Raw genomic sequence first — 17,610 nt, 5'->3', positions numbered from 1 at the left:
AAGCCATGCTCTTCGATGAATGAGAGAGATCAACATTCTCTGCCCTCCTCCTGCTTTCACTTCACCTATGGGTAAAAGGAGCTCTGGTGGCTGAACAGTTAAGAGCTGGGCGTTAACCAAAAGGTTGGCCGTTCAAACCCACTCAGTGGCTCTGCAAGAAAAAGACCTGGAGATCTGCCTCTGTAAAAATTACAGCCTAAAAAACCCCATGGGGGCAGTTCTACTCTATCATAGGGTCACTATAAGTCAAAATCAACTCAACGGCACCTAACAACAACATCCATGGGTAAACGCTGGCAACTCTCTTAACCTTAGCTCTCTGCACCAGCAATACAGAAATGACACAGGCAGAGCAGTGAACGCCACTTTTTGTATATTTATTTAAAAAAACGCAGTCACATAAAAAGAAACCCTGTATCCAGCATCTTCTCACTACAAGGCATTGTGCTGGGTGTTTTCACGTACAATACTTACACACATGTCCACTCTATGGCTGTTTCTCCTTGAAAACAAGCTCTCTGTGTTATACGTTTCTGTATCTTACTCAATAATTATTTGTTGAAAGAATAAATGAATGAATGAATTCATTATTGAACATTTGATTTGGCCAGTAAAGGGGAAAAACAAAAAACAAACTTGTTCTCTCATGCTCTAGAAGAAGGACAACTGCTAAGTTCAATTCAGAGTAAATGTATCAATTTAGAGGTGATTTTAAAGTCAGTCATTCTTCACACCCATAAATCTTAAATCTTATTTATTTATTTTATTTTTGGACAGGGAAAAAAAATTCTTTTTAATTATGAACTCAGTCCATTCGGTGTATTTCAAAAGGTGCAGTATTTTTATTTATCAGTAAAAGAAGTTAAAAATTAACTTCCAAAAAATCAGCAAATGGCAAACAAATTTTCTTGAAAGTCACATTTATAGTGCATTGTAGAAAAGAGGAGGGGCAGGGCAGGTTCCACCCACTTTCATGAGTTTCATCAAATACTGGACCTACTCAAGGGTGGAGAGAAAGGCAACTTTCAAAAAGGAGTGTTATTGAATGAGGCATTTACTGTACTTCTTCTTAAGAGCACCAGATGGGGAACATGACTTCTAAACTAGATCTACGAAGTAGAATGTGGAATCAATCTGTCCTGCTCCTCTCAAGGCCTATCCACTGGTTAATGAGTTGGAAGGAAATAAAACTAGTCACTCTTTCCCTTTGTACTAGTTGTATGACACATTGCATACTCAGTTCTGTATCCTACGTATTTGTATATATGTGCGTGTAGGTGTGTAGACATGAGCCTACAGAGAGTTTTCTTCAGTAGTATTTTTATTTCTAAAACTTTTAGATTTACAGAAAAGTTGGGAAGATAGTATAAAGTTCCCACATACTCTGCACCCAGTTCCTATCAATATCTTACTATTATAGCACATTTGCCACAATGAGTGAATATTCGTATATTATTATTAGCTAAAGTCCGTACCTTATGGACTTTACTAATCCACACAGAGATTTTTAGTCACTTTCGTGGTACGAAAATTACTACAGCTTCTTCAATTATCATTTCCTCTTAGAAAATTTACTGTTTTGAAAATCTGGCTAAATGTGTATAATTATATAATTATAATTATGAATTTTTTTGTCTTGTCAACAATAAAAAGAACCTAGATGTTGATAAATAATCTTATCATAATATATTTTAACTTCATGTTACTGTTAATAATGCTAATAATAATTTGTTGAATAATTTGTTGTAGTTAGGTGCCATCCAGTCAGTTCCAACTCACAGCAGCCCTGTGTACAACAGGAAGAAACACAATAACAATATTTATTGAATCCTTATGCATCATTCACAACACTCAACCTATTATATGTATATATATAATTTAATTCTCAAAGCAACCCTATAAAATAGATATAATTAATGTTATGTTTTAAAAATGAGGAAATTAAAAGGTAAAAGTGTTGTTCAAGATCTCAGGCTAACAAGTAGAAGAGCTGGGCCCCTCACTCTGGTCTCTATGGATTTAAATTCCATTCTTTAAACACAAGTATATATTGTTCCTAATTTAGTAAATAGCTATGGAAAATGCCAGATGCTTTATTGACTACCTGAGAAAGCTCCCAGATGCCTTTGAGTATTCAGAAGTTGAAAGAGATTACTTTATCTGTATTACACTCTCAATTCTGTATTGTCTAGAAGTGGCAATATGGGAATAACAGAAACTTTGCTATATTCATTGAATCTTTGTTGGAACCAAAGAAAGTGAGTTTTTTTTTTTTTTTAAACTGGCACATTTTGATTTTATTTTTTAAGGTTTATCAAAGGAGAATTTGGTGACTTAGAAAAGTTAAGATTTAAATTATTTAATTTTTCTTCCATACATTAACATTAACCAATCCCTAATTACTAGTAATCCCATATAAAATCAGCAAAACTGTTGTATCTAGTTCATGGCTTTTAAGTAACGAAATAACGGTATATTCCTAATAAGTCAAAATGAAAATGAAAAATGTGTGGAGTGTTTCGAATCTCTAAATCTAGTTCAACTGATGTTGTTTGCATATATTCTAAGATATGTCAAATGTGATAGTACATCTATGAAATACTGCTGAAATGCAGTATTTAATCTTGTTTGACAACACTAAAAGAACCAGAGAGGGTCCTGCTGGCAGGATCGGGAGAAGGGGCAGTACTAACAGAGAAGAGCTCTGTAAAAGGGGGCCATTGATGGTTTATCTTAGAATCCACCCACTCCTACTTACTTATTGTTCTTTCAGCATTTCCTTTACATACTTGCTCTCCTCTGTTGATCCAGGACTGCCAATGATTAGTACACTCCTTGAAAAGGAAACTCTTAGTTGAGACAGAATACTGCCTCTGTATCAGTTTTACCAGATTTTTGTTATGATTACTGGTGATTTGCATTGACTTTATTTTTGCCGTAGTCCTTCCCTGCTCTCTGTAGAAAGCCAATGGGAAGTTGTAATCTTTAAGTAGTAGCACTTGAAGTCCTCTAACTTTAGAAGAAGGAGAGAGAATAGCCATCAGCTCAAAGCTGATTCCTTTGAAGTGGAGGTTAGACATACCTCCACTTTCCAACCTTTTCACCAGTTCTGACACCAGCTGTCCCTTCCAAGGTACTCTGCACTTTTCTTCTGGGTTCAATAGTCTGTTGCAATGGTCACACAGAACTCACAATCCATATTTACAGTTAAATGGTTTATTAAGGAAGTAATAGGGTACATAAGGGCAGATTAACTAGTAAGCAAGGTATGCACACAGGGAAACAAACTGACCAATTGCCTTGGATGACCATAGTCACTTCATTTGCAAAGTCTATAGTATATTGACCAATTCCTGCAAAGCGCATAAAATAGACCTAACACAGAGCGGACTGCAGCTCAGGGCCAGACAAAAAATATCAAAGATGTTTACAGTTTACCCAGGAAATATCAATCCAGGACAAAAGTAACAAACCCTCTGGGATAGAAAACTAGGGCAAAGGTAACTAACTCCTCAGGACTTGGGCAAAAAAATCTCTCAAGCTCTTTTTCCAAAGAACCATGTCACATGAAGAAACTCATTTCACCACAGAACTTCATGCTTTCTCTGTTTTTCTTGGCTCTTCTAATTCTAATATCTGCTTTTCATTCTCCATGACCTCAATTTGATAAGCTAGATATTATATCCACCCATAAAAATTATTGATTATTGCCATGTATGCAAATCCATATGTGGTTCTCACTATCAGTTGTGTCAGCTTCCTAAATTAGAGACTGCAACGGCAAACTTCCTCAAATACATATATATGTATGAGTGGTTACATTAAATTAATATTCAGTTGGTTGTCACAAAATAACCTGTTATAACATCTTAATTCTTTTTCAGTGTTCTTGTCAAAAGTCCGTCTGCTAGAAATGGCCATTTCTATCCCAGATCCACTTTGGTTTTAGGACAAGTAAATAGGGTTGCTACGAGTCGGAATCGACTCGACAGCAGTGAGTTTTGTTTTCTGGGTATATGTGATACAGTATATAGTTCCCCAGAACTTGGATAAATTAGCCTACATCTACTCCACAGCTGAATTCCTCTGTTTGCCCACATGTGAAGAAGTACCTCTGTTTTCAGAGAATGACTCAACTGACCCAGGGACAGTGGAAGAAGGCAGTGTTCAGTGCTCTTTAAGACAGAGGATTAACCTGGGGTCTTTGGGAATGACTGAGCCATCCCAGATAAAATATGTCTTCACAAGACCCACTCATTATACCAACAGCTGACTTACTGACTCAGCTCTGTTTCTGCTTCTCTGATCCTAAGAAAATGGATAACCATGGTCAGCCTGTCATGTTTATATCTGCCTCCCCACCGTTTTGATTATACCCGCCCCTACCCTTTAACAATATTTCATTCCTTGGTCCCAACTCACCTCTGACTTCACAGTTCAAAAGCTTGACAATGTCGTCGAATTCTAGTAATAGCATCACCACCATTTATTAATCCTTGTTTCTTCTGATCCTTAGCCTCCCATGGATTTCTACCAAGGCTTCAACTCAGTTCCTTTGTTTAAGACTGTATCATACCAACTGAGTCACAAGGCGACCCCACGTGTGTCAGAGTAAAACTGTGCTCCAAAGGGTGTTCGATGGCTGATTTTTCGGAAGTCGCTCTTCCAGGCATTCAGAAGTAGATCTCTCCAGCTGAGCATGTTACCACCACCCAAGGACTCCTGTGTAAGCCTGTTGTTGCCATATGCTGCCAAGCTGATTCCTACTCATAGTGACCCTATAGGACAGAGCAGGGCTGCACCATAGGGTTTCTTAGGCTGTAATCTTTACACGAGCAGATCTGTAGGACTTTTCTCCTGCTGAGTGTTTGATGGGCATGAACTGTCCACCTTTTGGTTAGCAGCCCAGCGCTTAACTATTGCACCACCAGGGCTCCTTCATATAAGACTAAATCTATTGCCATCAAGTCAGTTCTAACTGATAGCGACCCTATAGGTCAGAGAACTGCCCCATAGTGTTTCCAAGGCTGCAAATCTCTGTAGAAGCAGACGGCCACATCTTTCTCCCGCAGAGTGGTTGGTGGGATCAAACTGCAACCCTTCAGTTAGTAGCCAAGCACTTAACTACTGTGCCATCAGGGCTCCTATTTGTGTAAGACTACCTCAGTGTAAATAAAACCACATATACACACAAAACCTGTCTCCCTTTCCAGATAGAATTACAGGGCTTATTTATTAAAAATGCCTTGAAGAATACATTTACAAAATGAAAATGGCATTAATGATTCTGTAGGTAGAATTTCATGTTTCATTGATTAATTCAACAAATAATCTTTGAGCGCAAACTCTGTGGCAATTATTTTTTGGGAATATATATTAGACTCTGAAATAGCTGACTCCTTTCACAAATACTAGGCACTTCATGAACCCTGGATATTGAAATAACCAGCTACCTTAGCTAATGTTAGATGTGGATCTAAACAATGCATATTGAAATAGCCAGCTCACTGACATAATGTAAGCTATTAGTCATCTCTTAAACATTTAATATTGAAAAAAAAGAGCTCTCTTGGCTAACGTTAGAGGTTAGCCTTTTCTTGAATATTTGATATGGTCAAAAGCCAGCTCTTCTGGCTAATGTTTGACATTAGTAGTTTCCTCAATATTACCTGTGACTTATTTGTCCATCCTCTCCACGATTCTTTAATTGCAATTAGCTCATCCATGTATAATGATTCACAGAACACACAAAAGCCAGCAAGAGACAATATGAGCTATTTAACCAAAATCAACCTTAAATGTGCTCTTCTATTTGTCTTTGGGCTCTTACACTGGTCCCTTTTTTCTTGTTGTTACTATTGCCGTCATATTGTTGTCTTGAAATTGAGAGATGCTGTACATAAAGTGCAAAAAGTACACTAATCATAAGTGTAAACTAATCATAAGTGTTAACGAGAATTTCTTTTTACACCCATGCAACCATTACTTAGATTAAAATATAGAATATTTCCAACACTCACCTTCCTAGGCTATTTTCCAAAACCCATCCCCTGGGCACTGTCTTCCTCCTCGTTTTGATACTCTGTGTGGACTTTAATGGCTCATAAACTTCAACTTCCCTCTTCCCCACCTATCTTGACTTGGCTTTAAACACTCTCTTGGGTTAACTTTACTTGCGGCTCCCAATAATAGCTACTATGACCTCCCAGCCAGGGAAGAAGAACAAACAATTTGCTCTAAATATTTTGCAAGCAAATTTTAAAACCGAGACACTAAATATGCATGGTTCAATCTAATATTATTTGCTTTTAAATTTATACTGAGAGCTACCCACATAAAAAAAAAAAACAAGGTTTGGAAAATTCCTAAAACAAATCTGCTGGGCACAGCTGATCTTCCCACTGACACAATGTCATCACGCACCTGTCCTCAAAACACAAAGAATATTTACATTCTCTCAGGCGATTTTTGAGACTTGGACAATTGTAGTGCACTGCTCCATCTCAGTCTCTGTGATACTTTTTTGTTTGTTTAATTGTGAATTAGGTGAAAGTTTACACAGCAAATTAGTTTCTCATTAAGCAGTTAATACACAAATTGTTTTGTGATATCGGTTGCCAACCCCGCATGTGTGTCGACACCCTCCCCCTCTTCACCCAGTTTCCCTGTTTCCATTCATCCAGTTTTCCTGTTCTTTCCTGCCTTCTCGTCTTTGCTTTTGGGCTGGTATGCCCATTAGTCTCGTATACGTGATTGAACTGTGAAACACATCCCTCATGTGTTATTGTTGGCCCTATAAGTCCCCTCAAGAAAAACCAAACCCGTTGTCATCGAGTCAGTTCCAACTCAGAGTTGGCCCTATAGACCTAATCTTTGGCTGAAGGGTGAACCTCAGGAGTGACTTCAGTACTGAGTTAAAAAGGTGTCCTGGGACCATACTCTCAGGGTTTCTCCAATCTCTGTCAGACCAGCAAGCCTGGCCTTTGTGTGTGTGTGTGAATTTGAATTTTGTTCTACATTTTTCTCCCGTTCTCTCCAGGACCCTCTATTGTGGTCCCTGCCAGAGCAGTTGATGGTGGTAGCCAGGCACCATCTAGTTGTGCTGGGCTCGGCTTGATGGAGGCTGTGCTAGTTGTGGTCCATTAGTCCTTTGGTCTAATCTTTCCCTTGTGTCTTTGGTCTTCTTCAATCTCCTTTGCTCTAGCTGGTGTAATATTTTTAACTGGCCTTTACGATTTTATCATTTGTCAGAGAGGGAAATCTCATTATTTGTTACAAATTCGTTTTGAGTTTTATATGGTGAAAACTTGCTAATATACTTACTTGTTTTGAACATTGGTGTGTGACAAATAGGAGTCCCTGTGTGGTACAAATAGCGAATGTGCTTGGCTACTAACCAAAAGGGTGAAGATTCGAGTCTGCCTAGAGGCACCTCAGAAGAAAGACCTGGCAATCTACTTCCTAAAAAATCAGCCATTGAAAACCCTATGGTACACCATTCTACTCTGATTAATACAGGGTCGCCATGAGTCAGAACGGACTCGATGACAACTGGTTGGTTATGTGACAAATCAGCAGGTACATTGAAATTTACTGCCTGCATACAGAAACTGGCATTTCAGGAAATAAGGGTGCATTGGTTTATGGAATTTTCCAAAAATATATTCCCTTTATTGGAAGCCTCATGTAAATAATATTCTTGAGTTTTTATAATTGTATCTGTCGATCTATTCATTAGTCAGTTTTAGAAATAATAACAACTGAACTACCACAGATTTTCTATCTGACCACATTGTCATCCAGCTTTAACGTGCCCTCAGAAAAGGAAATTATTAAAGACATGAATAACCAAACAGAATTTATACAAAATAAAAATACTTTTCATCAGCTTGATGCACATAGAAAGTACTAAACATGAATGTTGAGATGAATAACTCATTGCCGTCGAGTCGATTTCAACTCATAGTGAGACAGTAGAGCTGTCTTACTGGGTTTCCAAAGCTGTAAATCTTTATGGAAGCAGACAGTCACACTTAAACGTAGTTTGGTAAAATAAGATAGTAACTGTTAAATGTTATTTTAACCAATTTCAAAGAGGTAAATTACATAATCAATATCTTAAGATGTTTGTGGAACTCTTAGCTAGCAGAATAAACCTAGGTGATCAGCTGAGTCAACTTGTTTCCTCTGATATAAGTTAAAGGTAAATCCTGCAAATAAAAGCAAGAACATAAAGAAAACCAAAGAAGCTTTTAGGAAACTGAATGAAATTGACTAAAAGTATTCGTATTTGATAATTATTCCCACCCTGGATCCTTATTCTTGATGTCCTTTATTATTTTTCAAATTTTATAGATGACCTAGTTGATCTCTGTACATACCCTGTTCTCATTCATAGCTAAGTGACTAAGAAAACATTCAGCTCACCATATCAAAACTTTCTACTCCAGAAATTTTCTCCAAATATAGCACAATCCACGTTTGGAATTATTTTCTATGTTAAATAGATTTCTTACTGTAAAGTGCAACACAGATAGCAAAGATAATTTTCCAACGTGTCTTACTAACCTGGGTTGCTATAGTTAACATACCTGAAGTTTTTCAAAATTATTTCTGAAAGTTTTGCCTGTTTTTGAACCTTCGTGCCCATTATTATTGGTGGAGGATTTGAGATGCCCTAGGTCAGTTTCTCATGGATTCTCTGCATGTATTAGTAAGATATATGCAATGTGGGTGGACACAGGCATCAGCTGCTAACGAGATTAACCAGCTCATGGTACTGATTAGTCAAACATTTTTATCTAAGGCAAAAACTAAGTACCAGGAGTTATCAGCCCTAACTTTCTATAAGCATGACCTTAGAATTTTTTAAAAAAGTGATGTTCAGGCCCCACCTCTGACCAACTACATTAGACTGTCTGCAGGTTAGTGCCTGACACATGTATGCTTTGAAGGCTCCTTGGGTGATTGTAATGTACAAGCAGGTTGAGAAACCATGGAATTAATAACAGGAAATAAAAAACAAGCTACACTTCTATGTTTGATGTTGCATTCTTCTAGTAGACAATGAAATATTTTATTATAATTATACATAGGCTTTAAATCTTTAATTAAAAATGTATTAGATTTGTTTTCTAAAAGTTAAACAATTTTACATATACTGGTAAGCACTAACCCATACCCGACTTGTTTAACGGTAGAAACTGTCTCTTGTGACAAAGAGTAGCTAGTATGTCTGTTTTTTATAATTAAATAATCATCAGTTACTCCCATCTGGTTCTACAGAGTACCGCGGTGACAGTTTCAAAGATACAGGAAAAAGAAAGCATTTTCTTCAAATTACTTTTTTTTTCTCAAAACCACACGCTTATTCCTCCTTCTCACTATAATTTCTTAATTTCAAAATAACAGATGGGACTATCAGGTTAAATGATCATGTTTTTGGGCTCACTATAAATTTCTTGTCCTTGAAATGCAATTTGTAGCAAATAATCCATGTATTCATGTTATGTGCGAACATTAAATAACACAAAATGCAGATGTTCTACGTTCCTAATTAAGGAAGCAAAATAACCTCGCATCAGAGAAATTATTTTTATTAAATGCAAAAAGGAATAAAATCAACTCTTGAAGACACAAATCTTTTGGCTTATTTATGAAACATTCATCGTAGTCAGTCATCTTCTTGTTCTTGAACTCTTCCTGCACTTGGGTTCTGTCTTATTCCTTGTTTTATCTCTAACGAATGCCAGAAGAATAGCAGGCACTTAATACATGACCGTTACATTGGCCTGGGTATTTTAAAGATCCCCAAACAGAAAACATAATTAATCCAATAGGACCAGACTATGCATTATCACACTTTTACAATTATATATTGTTAAAAATCCAAAATTTAATCATTGAATTTGCATCATTGGTCATCATTAAAAAATCATAAAAATGTTCTTAGTTTAGAAGCAGTTAATTTGGCAAACATGAAGTGTTTAAATTTGTTTTACTTTTCCAATAAAATCCAAATACTATGAAAAAAATTATAGAAACCTATTTTTAAGATTCCAAATTAATAAAAAATGACATATATTTAACTGCTATAGCTAGTTTATAGATTATCTACAAATTACTATTTAAATAATATATAGACACAGGTTTAAAATGATAATTAAATTTTCAGCTGTCTTAGATTCCTGTATTATTTCTGGGTTTTCACATCCATAATATCAATATGATTATTGCTTCACTCATTTCTTAAAATCCCAAACACGAACATTTTAACTGAATTTTACCTTTCAAAAATTCAACACAATTAAGTCAATCGATCCTGACACAGGCAAACAGAAAAAGGTAGGAAATAAAAAATTCTGAATGTTATTAATAAGATCAAGGACTTTTTAGATGCTCTCGATTCATAACATTTACGTCTAGAAGACTCAGAAGCATATGGGTGAAAAGTGAAAAAATACAGATATTTGTCTACTACTTGTTAACTAGCATGCAAACATTCAGTTACATGGAACTGTCTGATGTCGTACCGAAGATTTTCATTTCACCTAGAATGCACTGGCTTGTGGAAAACAGTACCACACTTTAGCTAACCTGAGAAACCTGTGTGTTTTCTTTGTCATTCCAGATAGCTTTATTTTTACATTCCCTGGTTGCATCGGGCATTTGTTGGCAGTTCAGATACTCATCTGACCATCAAAATTATAACCACAGAATTACTTTAGTTATAAAGTATACCTGGCTGTGGCCCCCGGAAATTGAGGAAGATGAGTTTCTAGTTAGCAGTGACTTCCAGAAAAAATAAAATGTCTACTAAATTTCAAATTCATTAGGATTGGAAAGTTTTCAATGATTCTAATTATACTTACCAAAATTTGCTTATCAATTTTGAAAGGAAGTACGAGGAAACCCCTTAAAAATAAAATGCAGTCTATTAATTCTGAAACTTGCTGGGATTTCCAAGTAAGTAGGTTTAAATGACTTTACATCTTCAAAAATCCTGATTAAGAAACGTATACATTATGAATTAAATCCTTTACACTGTAGTCACAGAAAATAGTTGCTTGTTTATCATATTTCCATAGAGACAGACAGTGTTAGGTGTCTAAAAATAGCTTTTTAAAACTAGGAGTATTGTAGTGTTCATTGTAATTGGAAAGAAACTATGAGATAAATAACTTCTCTACTGCTCAGAAACCTATATATAGGTGGGATTTCCCATGATTCAGAGTGTGATGAACACTCTTACTCACAGCCCCTCTGCCATTTTAACTTAAAGCAAAAGATAGAGTTTAAAAGAAAAGGGAATTGACATATCAGTCAGTGCTGGCCCAAAGCAATGTAAATTCGACTTTTGAATAAAATTAGCTATCGGGGTTCCCCCCCCCTTTGGAAGGCTTGTATATTTCAGAAAGATTAAATATTTTAAGATTTCAGATTTGGCCATCTATTTTAAGTACAAAGCAAGAAACATCTGGAAAATAGGTCCTTAGAATACAAGCGTAGCAAAAACAAGACTTAATTTTTATATCACCACCAGTTGACAATGTAAGGGAACCGTGATAAGATGAGTCAGAAGGAAATTGCAAATTGCAATTCTACCAAGATTTGAATGTCAAAATTTTTAACATTTTGGACATTACAGACGTATACTGGCAATGTGTTTTTTTACAGTTGACTTGTAAAATCATGAATTAGTGGTATGTGCTTTCCAATAAATACTTACTGGATTATGTAAATCATGTTAGAATTACTGTATTCGTAGTGACTGTTATGAATCCTCACTTCTTTTTAACGCTGTTCGTGAGATTCTGGAATTTCCTTAACCACAGTGTGTAGAAGGAGGTTCTCCTAAGTGGGCTGCTTTTCTCGGCTCCTATGTCCTGGGCTTGAGCCCATGTTATATTCATGAGGTTCTCTCCGAATTCTGCTGTTTCTACAGGAGAGCCCAGGGTTCCTGCTAAATGCAGCTGTGGAGGGGCGGATCAGGTACCGCAGCTGTGAAACCTCTGCTTGGGCATGCGTTTAGGTCTACACGCGACCGGGTGAAGGAAACACTTTGCAACGATCTGTGCACTCCTAAGTCTCGGGTGTAATGCATTTATTTCTGTCTAGAAAGATCTTTGCACTGAGTCACACCGTTCATATGTGAGAGTTAAGTCACTGGGTATTACTTCTCATGGGTTCACGTTTGCGTAAAGCAGGCCCCTAATTACCGCCGAGATCCACCGAGACCCAGTGAAGTAATAAATAGTAACCACTTCGCGTATACGTCGAGTCCCAAGAAGTAGCACGGCTCCCAGGAAGCCCCAGGAAGCGTGGGCTTCCAAGAGGGCGTGCGGCTCGCGGGGGTCTGCACGCGCGGAGAGCTTGTTAACGGAAGGCGTGTCGGAGGCGTGGCGCGAGGTGTCCGGGCGAGGCGCTCGGTGAGGCGGGAGGCGAGGGGCGGGCCGCCGGGGAGCGCGGCCCTGAAAAGGCTGCGCGGCGCAGACCGGCTCCCGGCTCCCGCTCTCCCGGCCGCCAGGCCCGAGCCGCCACTGTGGGCGGGGCCTGCGGTGATTGGCGGGCGGGCGGGGAGGTCGGAAGTACTTTGTTTTTTATGCTAATGAGGGAGTGGGGTTTGTCCGTATTTACGTTGAGGCGGGAGCCGCCGCCCTTCATTCACCCACATGGTCCTTTGAGGTGCTGCCGCTGCCTCCCGATCTGCGCCTTCGCGCCACTTCGCGCCCTCGGGCGAGGCCGAGGGGGTGGGACGACCCCCGCCGCGCCGCCGGCCCTCGCGCCCCTCGGCGAAGCCCCGGTGTGGGGCGGCCCGGCCGCACCCCCGGCCTGGGGCCTTCGGTCGTAGTAAAGCCGAGGCCGGTGGGCGGCGAGAGCCGGAGCCCGCGGCGGGCGAGGCGAAGATGGTGGCGGCTACCCCTCCCGGTGAGTCTGCCCGCCCCTCCGCCGACGGAGTGAAACCTGTTGTGTGCGGCCGCGGCCGGAGGGAGGGAGGGAGGGAGGGAGGGACGGAGGGCGGCCGGCGGGTGGGGCGGGCCGGCCCGGGGCAGCGTGGCGGCGGCGTGGCCGGGGCGGGTCGCGGGCCGTTGGCCGCTCCGGCGGGTGGCCGCCGGGGCTCGCTCGCACGCGGGCTGGCGGAGGGGCAGGGCCGGGGAGGGAGCGGCGTGCGCGCGGCAGCCGCGCCCGGGACCCGGCGGACCCTGGCTGGGCCGGCCCTGGCGGGCGCACGGCGCACACAATGGCCCCTCGGGGACTGGACGCGCGAGGCCCGCACTCTGTCCAGGGCGCGGGGTGCACGTGGGGCCCGGGGTCCCCGGGAGGGAAAGTTTCTCCTGGGGGCGAGAGTTAAAGCGCCTCCAGAACAAAGCGGCCGCGGCACATGGGGCAGGCCGCGGGCCGGGAGGGGGCGCGCCCACGAGGTACCTGCGCCGCGGGCGGTGTGGCGCGGGCAGGAGCCCGCGGTCCCCCAAACTTTGTGCGCCAGGGTGGGCGGAGGGGCGCCGGAGCTCGGGGCGGCGCGGCCTGGGCACCTCCCCCGCTCCGCGTGGGCTTTGTTAACCCGCGCCGGGAGCCCCCGGGCGGGACTCGCAACTTCCGCGGCCGCGGCCCGCCGGGGAGCCCGGCTCGGGCTCGGCTGCGGCGGGGACCCGCCTTCGCCCACCCGCTCGCTGGGCGCGCGGCGCAGGAGGGCCGGCCCGGCTCGGCGGGAGCGTCGGCCGCGCCGCCATGTTCCTGCGGGGCGGGCTGCGCGGGGGTGAGGGCGGGGGGACATGGCGGCGACTGCGCGCCGCCGCCGATTGTTCCCGTCTTAGGCCTCGGGCCGCGTGCGGCGGGCACTCGCGGCCGCCGAGCCCCCGCCCCTCTGGGCCGGGCTCAGGGGGGCTGGGGGACACAAAGGAGGGGCGGCGCGCCCGCGTCCCCGCCGCGCTCGGGCCTCGGCGCCGCCGGTCGCCGCGCGGCTGCCGCCGGGAAACAAGGGGGGGGTGCCGCGTCCGGCGGGGCCCGGCTCTGACCCGCCTCCCCCTGGCGGCCGCGCGGAGAACAGCAGGGCCGCGCGCCCCCTTGTGCGACATGTGCTGCCGGCCCGGGCTCCATGAGGGTGGCGGGCACTTTGCAGCCTCTGCTGTTCTGGTCCTGTTTTCTGATCCTAAGCCGGAACACGGGGGAAAAGAGCTGGAGGAGACAGACTGGTTTCTGCAGCGCCACCCAGAGAAAAGATTAGCAACGTGCCATCACGACCACAGCAGTTTGGGGAAACAACTCTTTATCCGGGCTTGCAGCCACGAGGTCTTGATTGGGGGAGGGGTGGTGAAGAATAGGCCCTTTCCTGCATTTTTTCCCTCGTTGAAGCTGTACCGGTAGAGTTAATAATTGCTGTTAATCACACTCAAGTATTTCAGCAGTTGGTTAATCAGATTAGAAAGTTAAAGACGAGTCTAACACCTATGGTTTTTTTCAAGTTTATTCCTCTCTGCATATTTACCCATACATTGTCTTTTAAACCACGCCGGTGTTTGTCCGGTTCTGTTGACCTCAGTTTTGCAAAAAGATGGGAGTTACTTGGAAATAACTAGCAGATATTGGAAAAGAATATGTTTACATGCGGATTTGGAGTTTGTTAGTGATATTAAGCAAATACGTTTACCTTTTTTCCCTCTCGCTCCCCCACCCACCCCGCCCCCACAGTGATACACGTGGACATAACTTGACCAAAAGCTTTTGCAAGGATACTTGGCTGAAAAAGAAGCTTTCCTGAGTGGGTGAGTATATTCTAGTTTTCTCTCTGAACTTTTCTTAAAAACGAATTTCTCTTACCTTAAATCTTTGGTTTTAATAAATAACATTGGATTGGGTTTTTAAAGGTTGTAATAGGTACTTTATACATTGTCCGATTTATCATTTCATTCAATGTAGGTTTACTAGTTTTTAAGGCAGGAAAAGTAAACTGCAAATATCCTTACACATTTTTGGAAACTGCTTGATGCACAGTTAACAAAATGTAATTTTAGAACTGCTTTTTAGGTTGGTTGATAAAATAGATCTAATCTGAAGTGGTACATTCTTAAAGTGTAAAACGGGTATATAAATTCTACAACTGATAAATTTGCAATGTAGTCTGAATAGTAATTTTATTAATCAATTTACCAAGTGTTTGCAAATTAGAAACCTGAAGAAAAGGAAAGTTTGCCACGTGGATGTGAAGATTTCCTCTAAAGGTACAAATGAATTAAATCTTCCAGTTGATAACGTTAGTTATTTAGATGCAGATATACTCATGTGTTTTTTTATTTTTTGTGTTTTTTTATATGTTTCTTTGGGAAAGCCCAGGTTTAAGGAAGAGCTAGCACTTCTGTGAATGGTATTCAAATGATGGTTATGATTCTATTCTTTAAAGAAATTTCACCTATTAAGGCCTGAATGTGTGCATAAATAGCAGTCAGGTTTGGTGTAATTAAACTCATTTTCTCTTCCCCATTAGGGATTAAGCTCAGTATGTTATGTTTTGTAGTTGTAGGAGTTTGAGGTGTTATTCTATCTAATTTATTTCAAATTTAGCAGGAATAACGAGAACATCATCTTGTAAAACTGAAGATTGTGACCAGTCAGAATAATGTCAAAGTGCTTACAGTGCAGGTAGTGATTTGTGCATCTACTGCAGTGAAGGCACTTGTAGCATTATGGTGACAGCTGCCTCGGGAAGCCAAGGTGGGCTTTAAAAAAGTGCAGGGCCTGCTGGTGTCGAGTGCTTTTTGTTCTAAGGTGCATCTAGTGCAGATAGTGAAGTAGATTAGCATCTACTGCCCTAAGTGCTCCTTCTGGCATAAGAAGTTATGTTTTCATCCAATAATTCAAGCCGAGCGAGTATATAGGTGTTTTAATAGTTTTTTTTGTTTGCAGTCCTCTGTTAGTTTTGCATAGTTGCACTACAAGAAGAATGTAGTTGTGCAAATCTATGCAAAACTGATGGTGGCCTGCTCTTCCCTTCAAGTGGTTCTTTACTAATTTTGTGTACTTTTATTGTGTCAATGTAGAATCTGCCTGGTGTGTCTGATGTGACAGCTTCTGTAGCACTAAAGTGCTTATAGTGCAGGTAGTGTTTAGTTATCTACTGCATCATGAGCACTTAAAGTACTGCCAGCTGTAGAACTCCAGCTTCAGCCTGTCGCCCAGTCAAATTGTCCTATTACTGAACACTGTTCTATGGTTAGTTTTGCAGGTTTGCATCCAGCTGTGTGATATTCTGCTGTGCAAATCCATGCAAAACTGACTGTGGTAGTGAAAAGTCTGTAGAAAAGTAAGGGAAAATCAAACCCCTTTCTACACAGGTTGGGATCAGTTGCAATGCTGTGTTTCTATATGGTATTGCACTTGTCCCGGCCTGTTGAGTTTGGTGGGGATTGTGACCAGAAGATTGTGAAAATTAAATATTACTGAAGAATACCGACTTCCACTGTTAAATGTTCCAAAGATGTGAAGTATTAAAAAACTTGGTAACTTTTTAGTTTTATCAGTGTAAAGTACACATATACAACCTTCTGTTCCTTGAAATTGTTATTTTTGTAATAACACATTCTGCTTTTGAAGCCACGTGTCAGATTTGGCAAATATAAATGATATGTTTTTTGTTGAATTACATTTACTGGGCTATCAAGTATTTTCTCATTGTCTATAAAGAAATCTTGCTGTGAAAAATGTATGGTGATAACATGTAAACTCAGGATTTGCTGCTTTATTTGGATTTAGTGTTACTTCAGAGTGTTTAACTTAATCTAAAAGTTAATTATTATAGATTGTTTGAAATTCACAGGCAAATTCAGGATGGCATTATGGGTCTTTTAAATAATTTTGTATTCCTCACTGGGGAATTGGGAATTGGCTGTTTGATTTTATTGAATTTCTTTTGAGATAAGTTATGTTGAATATAAAAGAGATACTTGCACTTGCCAGTCTTTTAAAGTAATAAATGTGTTACTCGTGCATTCAAGTATTAAAATTTGTTATTCTGTTTAAAGCAATGTAAAAAGATAATTTCCCTTAAGAGTGGAACTTAGAGGGTTTTTTTTTTCCCTAGTAAACATTATTTTACCAGTACATGAGTTCTTAACCGTTAGCTAGTTATAGTTTTTCTTTATAATTGTTGACGTATAAGTTGTAAGTGAACAAGGATTCTCAGACTGTTCTTAACATCTAGAGCTTAAAATCTAGGAGTTAAAAAAAAAAAAGCTGACGTTAAATGTAGTGACGAGTATATGTGTGTACTCTTCCCTAATGGCAAGAGCGTAGTGGTGGGGTGGGAATCGGAAATAAGTTTTCCTCCAGGTCTGTAGTTAACATTTATGTTCCCTGCCCCCTTCCTGATACTGACTTTGGCCACAATGATGGTTGATTCCAGGCAATGGGAATAATGTCACTGGAGCGAAATCTAAGAAGTGGCAGTTAGGCTTTTCCCAACATTTCTGTCTTCTTCATGTGTTTCATCTCTAGCCTGTAATCCATATGTGTAGAAAAATTGTGGGTCAACTTAGGTTTACAGTGATTGGTTATTAAAATTGAACACAACCTGAGTTTTAAATTTCATTGTATTCTGGAGAAATTTTATTTTTTGGA

General features: G+C 40.9%; 1 protein-coding gene across 1 annotated transcript; it reads left to right on the top strand.

Moving 5' to 3' along the window:
• Nucleotides 1-13,728: 13,728 nt before the first annotated feature.
• LOC135228002 (uncharacterized) lies at nt 13,729-17,237 on the top strand. Its single transcript, XM_064270256.1, has 2 exons — nt 13,729-14,762; nt 15,152-17,237. The coding sequence occupies exon 1, from the start codon at nt 13,729-13,731 to the stop codon at nt 14,362-14,364; it is 636 nt and encodes a 211-aa protein (XP_064126326.1). The 3' UTR covers nt 14,365-14,762; nt 15,152-17,237.
• The last annotated feature ends 373 nt before the right edge of the window (nt 17,238-17,610 follow it).

This window comes from Loxodonta africana, chromosome 17, assembly GCF_030014295.1.
Source record: "Loxodonta africana isolate mLoxAfr1 chromosome 17, mLoxAfr1.hap2, whole genome shotgun sequence".
Lineage (NCBI taxonomy): Eukaryota > Metazoa > Chordata > Mammalia > Proboscidea > Elephantidae > Loxodonta > Loxodonta africana.
Note: the sequence above shows the minus strand (reverse complement) of the source record. Positions and strands in the feature narration are given on the sequence as shown.

Bases quoted from the DNA above. Each gene is read 5' to 3' on its own strand.
- LOC135228002 (XM_064270256.1), top strand. From the start codon at position 13,729: ATGTTCCTGCGGGGCGGGCTGCGCGGGGGTGAGGGCGGGGGGACATGG.